The sequence below is a fragment of the Archocentrus centrarchus genome, chromosome 3 (assembly GCF_007364275.1).
Source record: "Archocentrus centrarchus isolate MPI-CPG fArcCen1 chromosome 3, fArcCen1, whole genome shotgun sequence".
In the NCBI taxonomy this organism is placed as follows: Eukaryota; Metazoa; Chordata; class Actinopteri; order Cichliformes; family Cichlidae; genus Archocentrus; species Archocentrus centrarchus.
This window is the reverse complement of record NC_044348.1, coordinates 4,724,692-4,741,653: the sequence shown is the minus strand read 5'-3', so window position 1 is coordinate 4,741,653 and position 16,962 is coordinate 4,724,692. Positions and strand designations below refer to the sequence as shown.

Sequence of the window (16,962 nt, the reverse complement as noted above, 5' to 3'; positions counted from 1 at the left end):
ATCTAACCTGGCAACCCGGAAACCTGGCAAGCAAAAATTAATATAATCAACTTATTTTGATGGGAACATGAAATAATGAGATGGTAGCAAATCGACATTCCCCTGACCCTCTTTACTTGTCCACCAATTCATTTCCATCCCCGTCCTTTGTGGCCTTTTCACTGCGTGCAACTGGATGCGGTTCAGGGTGTGTTTCTATCGCTGGCAGGTGAAGAAGCAGGTTGAGCAGGTTCTTCCCTGAATGCCACTCTGTTGGGCCCTCCTCCCTCCCTCCTTCTCTTCCTTCTCTCTCCAAATCGACTGCTGATTCACTCTCACATGTTGGCAGCTCACTGAAGAGATTTTGTTGCCTGTGCACCTGTTCTCATCTGATATAGCCTAAGAATAAGGTAAGGATTTACTGAGGGAGGATTTTATTTTTTTGTCTTTCCTTTTCACAGGAAATGTGTGAGGCTAAAAGCTGGAGGGAATATGCTTGATAACACTGTAACTGTTGTTATAATTATGAATACCCCCCCCCCCCCTTTTTAAAAGAAGAGTAGCATCGCATTTTATAATATTTTGATTAGTAAATGTAACATTTACAATTACACTTAAAAAAAAGGGCTATACCCTGCAGGTTTTGCTGTTGCTTCCTATTTTGAAAGAGTAAAAACAGAAGATTCAAAACTGAAAAGCTTTTCAATTTGAAAGTAAAGACAAGATGGTTGCTAGGTGCCATAATGTCACAACAAGTGACATACTTTAAAACTTTACATAACCCAGGCAGGGGAATAACTGGTAGCCAGTTTTACAGTCAAGAACCTTGGAGCGATGATTTATACATTTAAAATCTGTAATGGATCAACTTTTAATCCAGTGTATCACACTTTGCTCTTTACCCAGTCGAATTTTAATCAAAATCGGGACTAAACACCCGAAGGTATTGATAAACAGAAGCAACAAAGAGAATTATTTTCCCTCATACACTGTTGGGCAGATTTATGAGTAAAAAGGCCTCGCCTAATCTGATACTTATCTAGATGTACTGTGAACTGTATTTAACCAAGAGGACGAAGGACGAAAAATACAGAGATGCTGCCTGAAGCTTTTGCTGTCCTCAGAGGTTGCACGACGCAGTAACTGTTCCACATGAATGTAAATATATTACAGTATATTGAGGGGTAATGATAAGTTTAATGTCAGATAATTAAGAAGGATAAGCTGTTGTCAGATGTTTACAGGAATCATATTAGTGTGTCTTACAGCCTACGTGAGTGGGACTGCGTGATGTTTATGAAGGCATGGCTGACTGAACTGTTGAGGTGATAGCTTGTGCTCTGACAGGCCGGCATAGTGGGAGCTTTTTTTTTTCCAACAGATGGCTTCTCTGAGTGTGAAAGGTCAGAAGTAAAATTCTCTCCCTGTCGCTGCGTCTCCTCTGCCCCGTGCAGACTCACTGGTGGCTCTGTAATTTTTAAAAATGCCCCAAGAGTTGTTCTTCACAGCTACGTATGGCATCAAAGTGGGGGAATGTGGCATAGCTGGTTTGAAATCACACAGCTCACATGTACCATACAAAAACACAGCAGCGGCAGGATCAGCCTGTGGCAGGCACGACTCAGTACAGGTCAGCTACAGCATGTGTTTTTTTGTTTTTTTTTAAAGCAAGTTGAAAGTCGCCAATTACACTCTGGTCTTTGCATAATGAAAAATCATTTCCCCACTGATTGTGTACTCATTTACACAGTGAAAATATAAAAAAAACCCAACAAACGCTGCTGAGCTGCCTGTAAAACTGGTTCCACATTAACTGGTTTCCTTTACACAGACTTCTCAGACGCCCGCAGCGTAATTAGACTTTTATCCTCCGCAGAGTGCTCAGTTGAGAGCTGTTGTCTTAAATTGATGGTGTGTTGTGAAGACACACAGACAGGAAATATGGGAAGAAAGAGGGAGGATGAGAAATTTACACGACATCTGCGTTCAAAAATTCATTAAAGACAAATTAGTCCGTCATTTAATAAACTCCAGTTTCTTGTTGTCACCGTTGCAGTGTTATGATCCTGCCATGCTGCTGGACTGAGACACTTTTGTGTTGATCGACGAACACGAACAGCTCGATTGATCTTGCGTTCAGGCCGCAACAGCAACAACCCACACGCTTTCCATTTATTTCTCTCAGAGCAGAAAAAAAACCACCATCACAAAAATGCAGTCGTTGGATGATAACAAGCTCCGGCTCATTGTTTAACTGTGCAGTTCTATTTAAAACTTAACATAAGCGGTTTCAGAAAATCCAGCCTGTGTTTAAAAGATAATGTATATACATGTTGTTTGATTGAATAAAGAGATCACCCGTCCCAGTGAGTTAAAAAGAATTCCCTCCCTTGATGTTTTTAGCTGCGGCACTTTTGTTGAATAGTTAAAATGAACATATGCCATAACAGGTAAAACCAGAAATATGAAATTCCCAGATTTGCATGACGAGCCTTTGTTGCTGCCGGCTCCAGCGTTACACACTGTAGACTGAGCCTCTCGCGCTGATTATAACAAGCATGACTTTGGAACAAAGCAACTGATCAACAAAGTGACTCACAGCAAGAGTGCCCCGTAGGGATTTGCAGTCATTTGTGTACTGGAGTGAAGCCGAGGGGAGAACACATAGCTCACAGGGCACTCTCACAATTCACGCTGTCAAAAAGCCACAGATCTCACCAGAGATTGTGTTGGGGTTGTGCAGAATTGTATAGGGGATGACTGCATAGAAATTCACCAACTAGCTCCTGATGCAGCAGCCGAGGGTGCCGTGTTGTCAGCCCTCTGCTGAGCGGCCCTCCGAAAAGTTGGGAGGTGGCACAGAATTTGAGGATTTTCATTATAACTCATGTCAGTGGAGCTGACCTGCACCACTAGAGCAGGTGTTTTGGTAGCTTTTTTTTGGGGGGGGGGGGGGGGGGGGGGGGGGGGGGGGAACAAAACAAAAAGTAAAGATGCTTTGTTGCACACTGAGTCTTTCAGCGCGGCCACGCAGAGTTTGAATTCTGTGATGAACACACATTTAACACCTGTGGGTCTTTCCCGACGGTGCTTATTCTCAGCAGGTGGTAAATAGACTTTTCAGACACTTGAAGGAAGCAGTGAGGAGGAAATGGCAGAAAAGCTGTTTTTCTTCTTTTTATTTGAATCAAAAATGCATTTTGTGCCCCCCCCCCATCTCTTTATATTTTTAAAAAAAAAAACAAACAAAAAAAAAAGCAGCAACACGAAAGCAGCAAAAGAAATACACCAGCAGAAAAATACTGACTGAGAAAATGTCAGTCAGTGCGCCATTTAATGAAAGGCTGGTAAATTATAATTATTAAATTGTTAAAATGATAACTGATTCTGCAATTTAACAATATAGAAGATGAATAGATAAGAAAAGGAGATCTTTTAATTATTATAATATTATTCACATTGTCACTGGTTTGGAACAATGTAACACAAATGTCAGGCAGCTTTCCCTAATTATAAAAATAGCACATGATATATTAATGAATGACAGATCTTCATCTTCAGTTACCGCAGAGCAGTTTCTTAGTAATTAGTTGATCTGAGCTGCTTCTTTCAGATGATATTGACATTCTGTGTCAATATCATCTGTATTGTCGAGATACAGCTGAGTTAGACAGAATAAAATAAAACATAAAGTTCTTACTGCTGTCTGGCACATGCACGTTAACACACAAAACTCAACAAAACCCAACTCCAGTTATGTAAGTGTTCTGAAGCTCACACATTATATCACACACACACACTTTATTAGAGCGGCAGGTTTGCACAGTCATCATGAGATTTGATGTCAATTTGGGAAATCTGATGACGTTTTGCTTTTGAACGTTTCTCGACTGTGGAGGAAATTTAATCTGCTGAACTTGATGCTGTGATGCAATCAACAGCTTTCAAAGAAATGAGCGAGACGGGTTTATAGAGCAAATTGCGTGTTGGTGACCTCGGTGTGGGAAAATGAAGCACTAGCCAGATTTTCCAGGAAAATTGTTTATATATGCACTTAAAAAACAAGTTGTCCTTGTGACAGAGGTTACGCAGCCCTCAAATAAACACTGAGCTTGATGTCACATGATGGCGTCAGATCAGGGTCAGCAATCAGAAATATGGAGGCAAACTGTAATTTTGACTCTGAAGATGCTGAAAGTATAAATCGGTACATATTTGACGGACAGCAATATTCTGCAAAGGTATTAAGGTACCTTCTTGACCAAGTTTAAAGATAAACTGATGTCTTTATAACATTTGGCCTGGTGGATCTCATCACATTTTCAAATCTGAATCTGTCCCCTCTTTATTATGATTATTATTAATTAAACAACAATTAAAAAGTTTGTATTTAAAGAAATGAAATAATCTATACTCTCTCATGTGTTTCAGAGCGACACCAAAAGGGAAAATGAGACTTTTAAAATTGACAGCTAGCCTCCTTCTGCTTGTCCAAGCATTCCACCTGGCATCATTCCAATATACAACCGACTCTCCAGGGAGAACGATCGATAAGAGTTGGTTGCGTGCACGAGGCAAAATTCCAGAAGGAGGTGAAAATGCTACGGTTACTCAAGGAAAGACAGAGTATGAGGGAGGTGATATGGAGTCCAGTAATGATTACAGTGGGACAGCATCTGGCTCAATGGCAGTATATTCGGAAGAAGAGGAAAATGTGGTTAGACAGCAAAAGAGTGCAAATGAAACATTTGAGGATCTGAATGTCACCACTACCACCCTGTTCCCTGAATTTCAAAATGGTACAGTCAACATAACCAAACTGCCACCTACTACAACCGCAGATGGCACAAACTCAAGCCAGATCAACACGACCGGCTTCCCAGATTATTCCAATCACACCAATTTACAGTCGACAACCCTGGCTCCAGAGAGCAACTCCACAAAAAATTTCACAACAACACCAGGGTTAACCAACAGCACAGGCCCAACCAACACAACCACTCTCACCACCACAGCGGCACCGGAGGGAAACGGAACTTCGCCTACAGAAGTGTTTCCCCCCGAGATCCCGAAGACGAGCCGTGCGACTACAACTGCTGCTGCTCCGAACACACCCGAGAAGGTCAACAAGACAGACAAAGCGGCGGGATCTGCGGGCAGCTCCGACAGAGGTACTGCTGCAGTTTGTGTTGCAGTATGTGGCGCACATTTGTGCATCTGAACACTTATTTATATTTCTCCCTAGCAGCGTGAGGCAGATAGAAAATTGGAGAATTTACTGTTTGTGTGAAATTTTATGATTTCTAACTGACTTGGGTGATTAATGCAGTTTGACACATCAAAATAACATCCATAAGGCAGCAAATGAGGTACTAAATACTTAGAGGTGACCCCTATGCTCAGCCCTCATGAGGAAAATATTATCATATTGTATGTTAACAAATTGCTTCTTTATGCCCTTTCCCTGACCCATATTTGCCTGCATCTATTTTCCCACTGGAAGAGGACAAACACCCCCTTTTTTTTCAAAAGCAAAGGTCGGATTGGGTTTCACGTCCTATCGATGTGGCCACTCTGTGCGAAGGAGTCTGTTACAACCACTTTCTCAGCAGAACAATGAAACCCTGTTTTAGTTGCAATGAAAACCTTTAAAGAGACAGCAAGGGACTGAGGTCATAGATACTTGTGCCGCCTCTGTGCAGGGGCGTGAGACTAGACTTTGGTGTTGACCACCAGATCAGGAAGATAAGACTGGAAAAGAAATGCATATTTCTGAACAGGTGGGTAAGCCAATGATAGACCATTGGTGAGAAGGGGGAAAAAAAGCCTTTACAGAGCTGGCACAGAGTTGGGGTTAAAATAAAACAGCTCGTGGACAGATGTGACAGTAGGACATAACACTAACAGATGATGGCAATAAACAGCGTGGAAACAGATGTGGAACTGTGAGCAACACGGAATAATAAAAAAAAGCTCCATAGTTATCATGACAGGCGCAGCATGTGCACAAAAGCTATACAAAAGCACTGAGTGCCGAGTCCAGAGTGTGTAGCTTTTATCTGACATTAACAGACAAATAGCCCATCACTTCACTTAATCAACTACAATCTACACAGGCCTGGTAGTAACTCTAAATGCTTACATCTGTTTACCATTCTCACCATCTTACTTGAATGTGTTTAACTTTGTGCTAATTTTGTACCAGATAAGACAAAAATGACATTAATGTGGTAAGTATTTAGCTGTGAATAAAAGCCATTACCTTATAATGGTGTAGATGTGATGAGTATAAATCATAAGGATTCATACTAGGGGTGTGCCTTGCAGATAAATATTAACCTCACGGGGGTAAGAAGTCAGAGGATTTATAAAGCCGGTCAGATTCATCTTAAAGCGAGCATGTGTATCTGTGCCAAATTCCACAGCAATCCAGCCAGCAGATGCCGAAGTGCAGGACCATCCAATCAGTGAACAACTCTCCGAGCAATTTCAGACTAAATCTATTTGCATATGTTTGTACATTTTCTTGGTTTACATTAAATGGTCGTGAGAGAGATTTTGAGAAAATGTGTTAAAAGCTGATATGCCTCACAGTCCCCTCAAGTGTTATTACATATTTGTTAGCCATTCTTAAATGGCGAGCAAGCTAACCAGGAATGTTTTCCCAGCAAGAGCAAAAAAAAATGACTAAAATATATGTTTCCACCTTCATTTTATCATGTTTATGAAATATAGAATAGAATAGAAATATACTCGGTGAAACAAGTCTTTTGGCTCCGCTTGCCTTGGATTCGGGGTAAATTGATCCTAGCAAGTGAGCCATTTGTAGATAAACAAAGTCACTGAATTATTTATGTGTGAGTCCTGATGAAATACCAGTGGAGTATTTCTATGTCAAAGGATATAAAGGACAATTCTATCGCTTTCAAAAACGCTTACTGCTGTTGCCTTTAACACTTAAATGAACAGTAGAAATGTATATACTATATTTACATAAATACTTATTAGTAGGGTAAAAAAAAGCTTTTAATAGGCTAGTTATTTTTCTACCTTAAATAACTGTTTCAATGACAAATTGAATGAGTTATGCTATTCGTGTAGCATTCAGCCACATTTCACCATATTTAGATTATGATAACAACCTGCTGCCTTAAAATATTCAAATGTATTCGAGAAATTATCATTATTTTGGCGTGTTAATTGCATTAATTATCACAGCGTAAATGATACAATTCGGAATAATTGTGATGTATTGCTATGCAATGCGTTACCACTGCAAACACAATTTGAAAACCACATTGTAGCCATAATTAGCTGACAATTATCACTCAAAGACTGCAACCAATGTAAATAATTTGCTGACAAATTATTTATAACTCCATCTCACCCTCTCTCATTTCTCTGCTGAAGGTTTCGCACCACATCCCCTGATCACTAAACGGCAAGAAGCGTGGGGCGCTATACTGGGAACAGCCGTGGCTGTGGCATTTGTGGGGCTGGTGGCCTGGATCATCCTCAAGAAGAAACAACAGAAGGGTTTCAGTCACAGGAAACTGGTTGAGGAGTTTCCGTCTGAGCCAGGTATGCTCGTTTTAATCAGGGTTGTCAGCCTGATAGCTGTCGAAAGACTCTCATATTTAATAAAACGTCTGCCAGCAGACTATGAAATTATGCTGAGAAATGTACTGCTGAGATAAAACCATGCTAAATATGCCTTTGCCAGTGCTTCATAATGAGTCACTATAACTCACTTATACGCTTGTATTTAAGGTAAAGTGGCTGCTGGAGAGTGCTGCAGTCTGCTTTACAAAAAAATTAAAAAAAGTTGGGATGCTGTGTAAAATGTAAAGCATCCCACGTTTGAACATGCCGACAAAAGACAGAGGCATTGCTCTCTGCATCTGCTTTCGCCTGCTTCACTCTCTCCCCCATTTATATACACACACATACACACAAGTGCATAACTAATCCTGTTTTAATAAGGCAACCTTCTCATAATAAGGTAACCTCACCATGCAAAATAGGATCGTGTACTGTGATAGTTTTCCCCCCTCTAAGTTCATGGCAAGAAAGCAACAGATTACAAACACTTTGTTGTCACAGTTCCCCTAAACGCCCTCATACATAACCTTTCTGTTAATCTCCAATTAAATTAATTAAAGTGCACACAGGTATGTGCATTAGCCTGGTGAATAGATGGGTACTTAGCCAGCAAACTACTGTAAGCTTAAAAATGTACCTGCATATTCCAGAGTCTCATTTGATCTGAAGTCATACACCCACTGCATACAATACTTTCTCCAACAGTTTAAGAGCAACAGGGTGGCAACTGAAACGAATGCACTCTTGACAAGCGTGTTGGCAACACCCAGCTTTACTAAAAGAAACTCCTCATGAAGCAACGGCAAATTTACATTTACAAAGTGAAAAGGAAGAAATTGCTATTACAGTTGCTCAGTGTTATGTAGAGCGCTTGGCAGTCCACCAGTAAAATGACAAGTCAATAGGACTGCCTACTTGCAGCCCAGTATGTAAATTATGCGTTTAATGCAAACAAGCCCACGAGCTTCATGCGCAGAAATTAATGATTTAAAAAAGCTTGTGAGAGGCTGGAAGTAGTATGACACTGTGGGGCTGTGTGTTTGTTTTTTTATAGCTGTTATGATTCAATAACCTTGTTAATACCGCTGCCCATGGCTTCAAAGCTACAGTCACAGTAATTTTCTGCATGCAGTGTCTCTATCTGTGTGCGCTAAGCTGTCATCAGTTGTACATGGGAACCAGAGACTCTCAGGTTAAAGGAGCATGGCTGACCTCGCAAAGACCTTGTTTTTCTTTTTCAGGATTTCTTTCACTGATAGAAATATCAAGTGCTCAAATGATCTCAGTGTTGTAGTTAATGTCGGTGTTGCTGCCTCCCGCAGGTAGCAGGCTGGTGACGAACTATCTCATTAAAGCAGTACAGTAGGTTAAACTAGCAAGCCAATGTTATGGATAAATGGTTAAAAGAGTTAAACATAACTGAATACTTATCTTAATCAAATTGCTCGAAGCAAATTCTAATATGAAAATAGTCTTACTTACGTAGTAAAAGAAAAAAGAAAAAAGTGACTAATTCAGAACAAGCAGACCTAAATCCATCATTTAGATTAGATGAAAATTTAAAATATAATTTAGGAATGACTTCTTTTATATAATCAAGTAAGCATTTTAAAATAACCACAGTTATATGCGCTGTTGATATATGAGATTAATCTTTAGAGCCTCTTGTCCACGTGCGAGTTGAGTAAGTTTCACCTTTAGCCCCAAATGTCGAATTAGCCTTGGCCTTGACAATGCACAATGCAGAGCACCTTCTCACCTTACATCCTCCTTCTGGACAAGCAAAACACCTCAAAAAACAACACAAGTAACATAAACCCAACATAACATTTTTTTTTTTTTAGGATCTATTACCTTTCCTTCTCGTGTTTTCCCTGTAGATCCTTAAAGGCTGGTGACATTATCTCTGTGATGCAGTTATTTTGTGTTTAAGTGGGACTTATGTCTTAGGTGTATCCACTTACCTTCAGTCTATCTTATTTATTAATCTGAGTCAGGTGTGGTGATTTTCTACGCGTCGTTCCATGCTACTTGTAGGTGAAGAGGAAAACAATTATTCAGCGGGGACAATAACAGCACATTCAGGAAAAGAGCTTTGTATTATTGATTTTTTTTTTTTTAAAGTTAGTTCAAAATGGGGTCTCAGTAAGAGAGCTCTTGCTCTTTGTTTCTAGGGGAACTACTGTGTAATGCTAGTGTGTAAATATATCAATACACTGTTGCTTTTTGTGTGCCTGGCTATCTCATGCTGGGAATAAGAGCATTACAACTGAAAAACCATAGTCAAAAACATAGAACTGGACCACTGACAGCAAATATTAGTCTTCCAACTAGACAAGGAAATTGGGCTACATTTGTTCCTTTTTGTTTTTTTTTGTTTTTTTGCAAAAGACAAACTGAATGCTACAAATGTTTAATATTGTTTAATTTCTAGTTCTTAGATTAGACAACAGTGAGCCCGTGGACTTGAAGTATGGGGCCTACTACAACCCAGCACTCCAAGGGGACACCATCCAAATGACCAACCTTCCAGGACGCCGCTGAAACTGCAAAATCTTGAACTCCCTTTCTAAAAAAGTCTGCCAGTTACGATTATTGGCATTCAACTTGCTGTCTAATGTGGATTTTTGTAAATAAGACAGTCTGAGAGTGGCACGTGTGGATGGGAATTACAAAGTGATTTATGTAGGTCTGTCAGCCCTAGATGATACTTATGTCAGATTATGTATTATGCTAATCAGATTTGCTATATTTAAATAGGAATCACTAAAGGCACTCCATCGGAAGTACACCGCAAAAGCCAAAATGAGCTTTTAGCCATTTGTGTGTGTTGCCAAAGGGAATCAAATGAAGTCTTTCCTAGTGAAGAATTTGCTTTGCAGTCAGGGAACAATGCTAAAAATCAAAGCTATAAGTTTTGGCCTTACTTTTTAAACATGTTTGTGCGACTAGTACCAACAAAATTCACTTAATGACAAGCAAAACAAAAACATTAGCATAAAAGCACATCAGCCTAACAGAGGAAAGCAGAATGAGGTTCCAGCTGATGCAAAGTGTTTGGAAGAAAAAAAAAAAACAGCACTGATGTCCTGCCGTCTAAATAGCAGATGACACAGCTGGTCTATTGAGGCCTTTGCAACAAAATTCAGAAGCCATGGTGAACAATAACATTATCCATATCAACAATCACATGCTGTTACAGCATAAGATAGGCAATAAGCAGTTAAATTCAAACTGCGCTTTTCAGATATTCCACAACTGGCAGTCACAGCCAGAGTCGGAGAATTGAACCGTCAAAGCCAAAGACTTGAGTTTGTTTTCTACACTAGCGACGGAGGTGGAGGGAGGCTGGGTGCTGCTTTGGTATTCATAGACTGAGATTTTGGTATTCAGGAAGGGAGCTGTGTATTTGGTCTTAGCACTACTCAGTAGCAACAACTATATCAACATAATATACTGCTTAAATCTTCTGACCTCCAGGTGTCCAAACAGAGATTTGAGTTTCTCATAGTGACTCTATGCATCTCGAAGAGGTAGATAGTGTTAACCTGCAGCATAACTACAGAAAATTTAGAAACAAGCTATTTTCATTATTATTATTTTTTTTGTTTGTTTTATTCTTCTTTAAGTTTGCTTTAGCATAAACACTGTTTCTTATTTGACTGTTTCACTATGGTTGGATAATAGGCAGAGATTAACTACACTCTGTGTGTATCTAATGCATTTGTACAATAAAATCTAACAATACTGCTCATTTCTACACTTTCTTGATCATATTAAAAACACACTTGTGTTTTTTTTTTTTTTTTTTTAAAGAAAATACACATATACTGTATACATGTTTCAGCTCTCTCAGTCCTTTTACTCATCATTACCTGAGTGACACCAGCACTCAATCAATACGCACCCTTATTATGATTGATGTACCTCAATGCCTTAATAGTCAACAACTATATATATATATATGCAGCAGGCATGTAAGGTCTACTTCCCGCCTCACTCTAATTTTACACATCAATCATTGCATGCAGCACTTTACCTGACTCAGAGAAGGAAGTTTTGCACTGCATCATTAAAGAATTACAGTAATCACTTCTGAAATAAGGCAACACAGATGGATTATGGGAGAATTCTGCATGGGTTACGACTACGTGTAAATTATATGGCTGACTTACTTAATAAACAACCTTCACAGTATGGTCTGTTGTGTGAGTTTGTACAATGCCTTCAAATGTGTGTAAAAAAAAACCCCCCATCTATCTATCTATCTATCTACTTTTTATAATAAAACAAGCATTTACATACACACACATAACATTCAGTATTAATAACGTTGGACAAACAGGGGCTTCTTTCTTTCGTCACAAAACTTGCTCAGCCTCTTTTAATTAACAGCAATATTTTAGGATGTGATTGTTTGGCAGGGTGCTCAAATCAATTAACTGAGGCTAAGTCCTTGATAAAGAATGTGTACATATTTCTTTGGGTGGTATTGGAAGGTTAATTTATACTTCCAGCTGAGCCAAATGAATTAGAATGAAATGAAATGATTGCTATCTAAATTGAGGCCATGTTACTTTTTATTGGCTAAACTGAAATTCTTTTTTTTTTCTCAAGTTAACTTGCAGGAAATGAGTTTAACCTACAAGCCAGGCCTGCTGTAATAACTCAAATCAGTGTCTCCTTATCAGATGAGCCTCTGTAACAGGTTAATTGTCAGTGGTGCATTATGCTAAAGTCCTGTTATTTTTATTTAGCACAGTCATCGACAACGGGGGCGGAAAGACAAAAATCAAAGCAGACATGTCTCGACCAAACACGAATATTTCTATCCTTCCCAGGAGAAAGAATTTGGTTGCTTCTTTTGTATTTTAAAAGGGCACCATATTTATTTACAGTGGCAAATGGACTGCATGCAAGGTGCTTGTCTTCTATCAGGAGCAATTTGTAGTTCGGCATCTTGTCCAAGGGCACTTCAGCGTTGATGAGAGGGGTTGGGTGATTGAACTACCCTGTGATTGGTGGACAATGCACTCTGCCACTTGGAGCCTTGAGCTGGGACATTTTAGTGTTTAATTCACTTCACTTCAATGTGCCTCATTAGCTCAACCCACAGATAGAACGCAATTACTTTACTCAGATACTGTATTGAAGTACAGTTTTGATGTACTATTATCAAGTATTTCTATGTTCTGATACTTTTTACTTCTACTCCACTATATTTTAAAAAGAGAATACTATATTTATTTTAACACCTTATTAATCTACTAAATCTAAACTATTATGAAAACTAAAGTTATTTTCCATTTGCAGTGTACAAAGATAATGATTTATTGCATCTCATTGTGCAATGTTTTTTTTCAGCATCACTTCAAGTACTTCAAAACAATGTTGATGCTACTTTTTTCTTCTAAGATTTTTTTTTTTAATGCAGGACTGCGTCTCAAGCCTTTTGCATACTCCATTGTAAAATTAGTACTTTTCAAAGTAGACATTGCTGGATCACTATGCAAAGCGTAATTGAATATGGATGCAAACTCTTTTGCAATGTAAGAACCAGCTTGTTAGAACACAAACTTGCCCAAATCTTTTCTAAGCTTATTCTCATTGTAGTATTTAATTATGATAGAATCTGCTAATTTCACACTACACCAATATATGCCACTTGGCCACAGAAACCCAACCATGAAGCTTCCAGCACACAGTTTTTATGACGTTATAATGCTACTGAGGTTACTGAGTCAGCAGAGTGTTGGCCACTTCCAAGCACTTTACATGGTTGGCCACTTCATGGCCAAGTAGCTGTGGTTCCTAAAGACTTCCACTTTACAGTAACACCACTTACAGCTGATCTTGGAACATCTTGGAGGGAAGAAATTTTACAAACTAACTTGTAATGGTGACAAGGGTATTACAGCACCGTGGTCAAATTCAGTGAGCTCTTTCTTTAAGAGCCCGTGTGACCCAGCGCTTTAGTCCATATAGTGTATTTCCAGCATCCACACAGGTCGATGCTGATATTGCAGTCAGGAAAACAAACAAGATCCGAGTCACTCAGTGTACCTTTGATCTAGCTTATTTAAAGTTGGCACAATCATTTTCTGTCTTCCTCTGTTTCTTTGATTTATCCAGTTACGCTCTGCTGACACTAAAAATTCTGCTTCTCACAAAAAAAAAATTTTTTTTGATGTGAACCCTATTAATTATTTACATTGGACACAATACAGTATTACTCCTATCTGTGATTTAAGAACTTCTTATTTTCATGTACTCCGTGTTGTGATTCAAATCGTGGGGTAACATAAAGAGTATACAACTGATCATGTGCCAACTTCACAAATGAACAGAAATGTTTAGACCAAAGTTGCCCAAGTCCAGGATTCAATAACACAAAATGTATTTAAGTAACATGAATATAATTGTTCTTTTTTTTTAAAAGTGTTGGGAAACAGGTGTAATAGTCTACCTGTCAACTCCCAGGTGGAATGCAAACTTGACACGGTGATGTTTCATCTTTTTGAATGTTCACCACTGAAAGTTAAAAGATGTAAAGGTGAACTAAGGTTAGTAAATTTTGATATCTTGAGACGCTTTCCAAGAGATGAATCATAAGATGACAAAAATATCCTGCTGTATAATTCAGTGGCCTTTTCAAAACATACCTGCTTTGTGACAGAAGCATAAACATGTTCCATCCTCACAACTCTACATCAAATTAGGAACTTGCTTCCATGTGAAATTACCACCAGTGACATTAAGCTTAGATGCGGTTTTCATAACTATATTCAGGAAGTGTGTTATTTAGTTTGAAAAGTGAGTCAGTTTACATTTCTCAGATTTCCTGACATAAAAAATAAGCAGGGTCTGAATTTTAGTTTTACTTTGAAGCTGTTTCTGGTCTGTTATTTTTTTCTTTACAATAAGCCACATAAAGTAGATCCAACATGTACCACACATCATGGTGAAAACGTGCCATTATTTGGAATAAAGCTTTAGCACTTCCAAACAGATCTCATATTCCCAGTTTTACTTAGTAACTTGGAAGAATGGTGAGGAGAGGTGGCATATGGAGGCTGATGTGCAGCTGTTGTTTCCGTCTAGGTTGCCAAACCTGGCACACGAATCCACAGAGATAAATCCTGGAGTAAGAAGGAACAGCTTAAACTCTAGTTTGACAAAATATTCAAACACCTGAAGCTACAGTACCTGCCACTCTTGGGGGAATACGGCTCTCTTCATTTGGTGAATCTATAAGATTTATTTCTTAAATATAATAAAATAAATGATTAGTCTTAGTATAGTTAATATAATTAAGTTATTGAAATAAATGATGGAAATGTGTGTTTCCAGCTTCAGTCTTGTTCATTGCACATACGGTCATGTTGTACTATTTATAATTCATTTTTTTCCTCATTTATTTTCCTCAAGCTTTATGCATTAGGCATTAACACATCAGTCTAACACTTCTAAAAACATTCTGGAAGAGCTTAAAAAAAAGCATTCTACTCAAAAGCTGACAATGTGAAGTTCAGCATGCAAAATCACCACAATGCTTTCTCATCTTTCGTCTTTGGGGCTGTGTTTTTAAATGATGCAAATCAAAAAGGTTTGTGACCCTGCTCATCAAAAGCCTTCTCCATATGCATTTCTAAACTGCTTCCTTCTACGTTCGAACCACCTGCACTCATGCAGTTTGCTGAATCTTCTCCACTGCGTCAAAACACAGACCAAAACACCAACCTTTCGATTTGAATTTTATTTGGGAAAAGAGGACAAACTTGTAAGGAGACAGACCTGGTAGAGTGGGTGGTAAGCAAAGATTATGTTGGTGTGGCCAAAAAAGTCCTTTTTTCAATCCTTGTGCCAAATCCTCCCACAGATGCCTCAGGTTCAGATGTTGTAGGAAAACTCGGCACTGACGGTGTAAGCCTGGCGTATCAATGGGAATATTTTAGTTTGTGATGCTGTGGGGCTGAAGCAAAATGTATGAGCTGAAAGTAGCATCCATCAAAAAAAAAACTAAGAAAAAATTGAAAATTGAGTTATTTTTAATGTGTGGTTACTGGCATGTTCTCTGCCTCTCGTTCAGCTTGTCAGGGTCACGGACCCCTGAGGTCAAATGTACAGTCCTTAACTAAGTAAATAAAAATGAACAAGCAAACAGATGCAAAACAACACAAAAAAAGACAAAGCCAAAACAGACACAGAGGATGCTACTGAGGGGTAGATTACGAATGAAGTCCAACACAGTCAGGCTTTCTTTGTGTTAGCTGGCTCAACAAAACCTAAAACCCTAGTTGGATATAAGGGGTATCACAACGGTGGCTGCTAACTTTCTCAGTTAAGCCAGGCCTTCTGCTCACATGAAAATGGGCATTTTGCAGGTCATATGACTTTTTCTTCCACACAAAATGATTCCTATGAGCGCCGCCTACTCCAACCAGAGACATTATCAGATGATGATAAAATGGTGAGTGAAGTTCTTTAAAGAACATTAAAAAAAAATATACCAGTAAAATGCAACATTATTGCAAATAAGACAAAAGATTAATGCTGCAGAAAATCGTTAATCTTGGGCTTTATCGCATAGAGCGGTAAAATAAACATTTTAATTCCAGTTAATTATTTTACTGCTGATTGGGTTTCTCAGCGCTGCTGTTTATTTCTAAGGTACAGCTGCACATTAGGAACTTTAAACTGGATCCATTTAGATGTTAGACGTTACAGTCTTGTAGCCTAATAAAGGAGACGCGAGGATAGATTTAGTTTGTCAATAGATCAAAGTGAAATTAATTTCTTTGATTAAACAGGTATCCTTGGTGTGTGTTGTGTTCTCGTAGCTGCGATTCCAGCAGTGTAAAAGAGACTTAGCAGCAGATTAGAATCATGCACAGCATTTATACATTCCCGTGACAATGTGACGCTACATTCAGTGGTTTTAGTGAAGTACGGCTTAACAACTTAATTCAATTCAATTCAATTCAATTTTATTTATATAGCGCCAAATCACAACAAACTGTCGCCTCAAGGTGCTTTGTATTGTGGGTAAAGACCCTACAATAATACAGAGAAAACCCAACAGTCAAAATGGCCCCCTATGAGCAGCACTTGGCAACAGTGGAAAGGAAAAACTCCCTTTTAACAGGAAGAAACCTCCAGCAGAACCAGGCTCAGGGAGGGGCAGTCATCTGCCGCGACCGGTTGGGCTGAGGGGAGAGAAAGACATGCTGTGGAAGAGAGCCAGAGATTAATATCAATTAATGATTAAATGCAGAGTGGAGTATAAACAAAGTAAATAAGGTGAATGAGAAACAGTGCATTATGTGAACCCCCCAGCAGACTAGGCCTATAGCAGCATAACTAAGGGATGGTTCAGGGTCA

General features: G+C 38.9%; 1 protein-coding gene across 1 annotated transcript; it reads left to right on the top strand.

Annotated features, from left to right (window-relative positions):
* Positions 1–9: 9 nt before the first annotated feature.
* LOC115777384 (mucin-15) lies at positions 10–10,657 on the top strand. Its single transcript, XM_030725286.1, has 4 exons — positions 10–389; positions 4,411–5,150; positions 7,390–7,560; positions 10,016–10,657. Exons 2-4 carry the CDS (start codon positions 4,430–4,432, stop codon positions 10,123–10,125), a joined length of 1,002 nt encoding a protein of 333 aa, XP_030581146.1. The 5' UTR covers positions 10–389; positions 4,411–4,429; the 3' UTR covers positions 10,126–10,657.
* Positions 10,658–16,962: the final 6,305 nt, after the last annotated feature.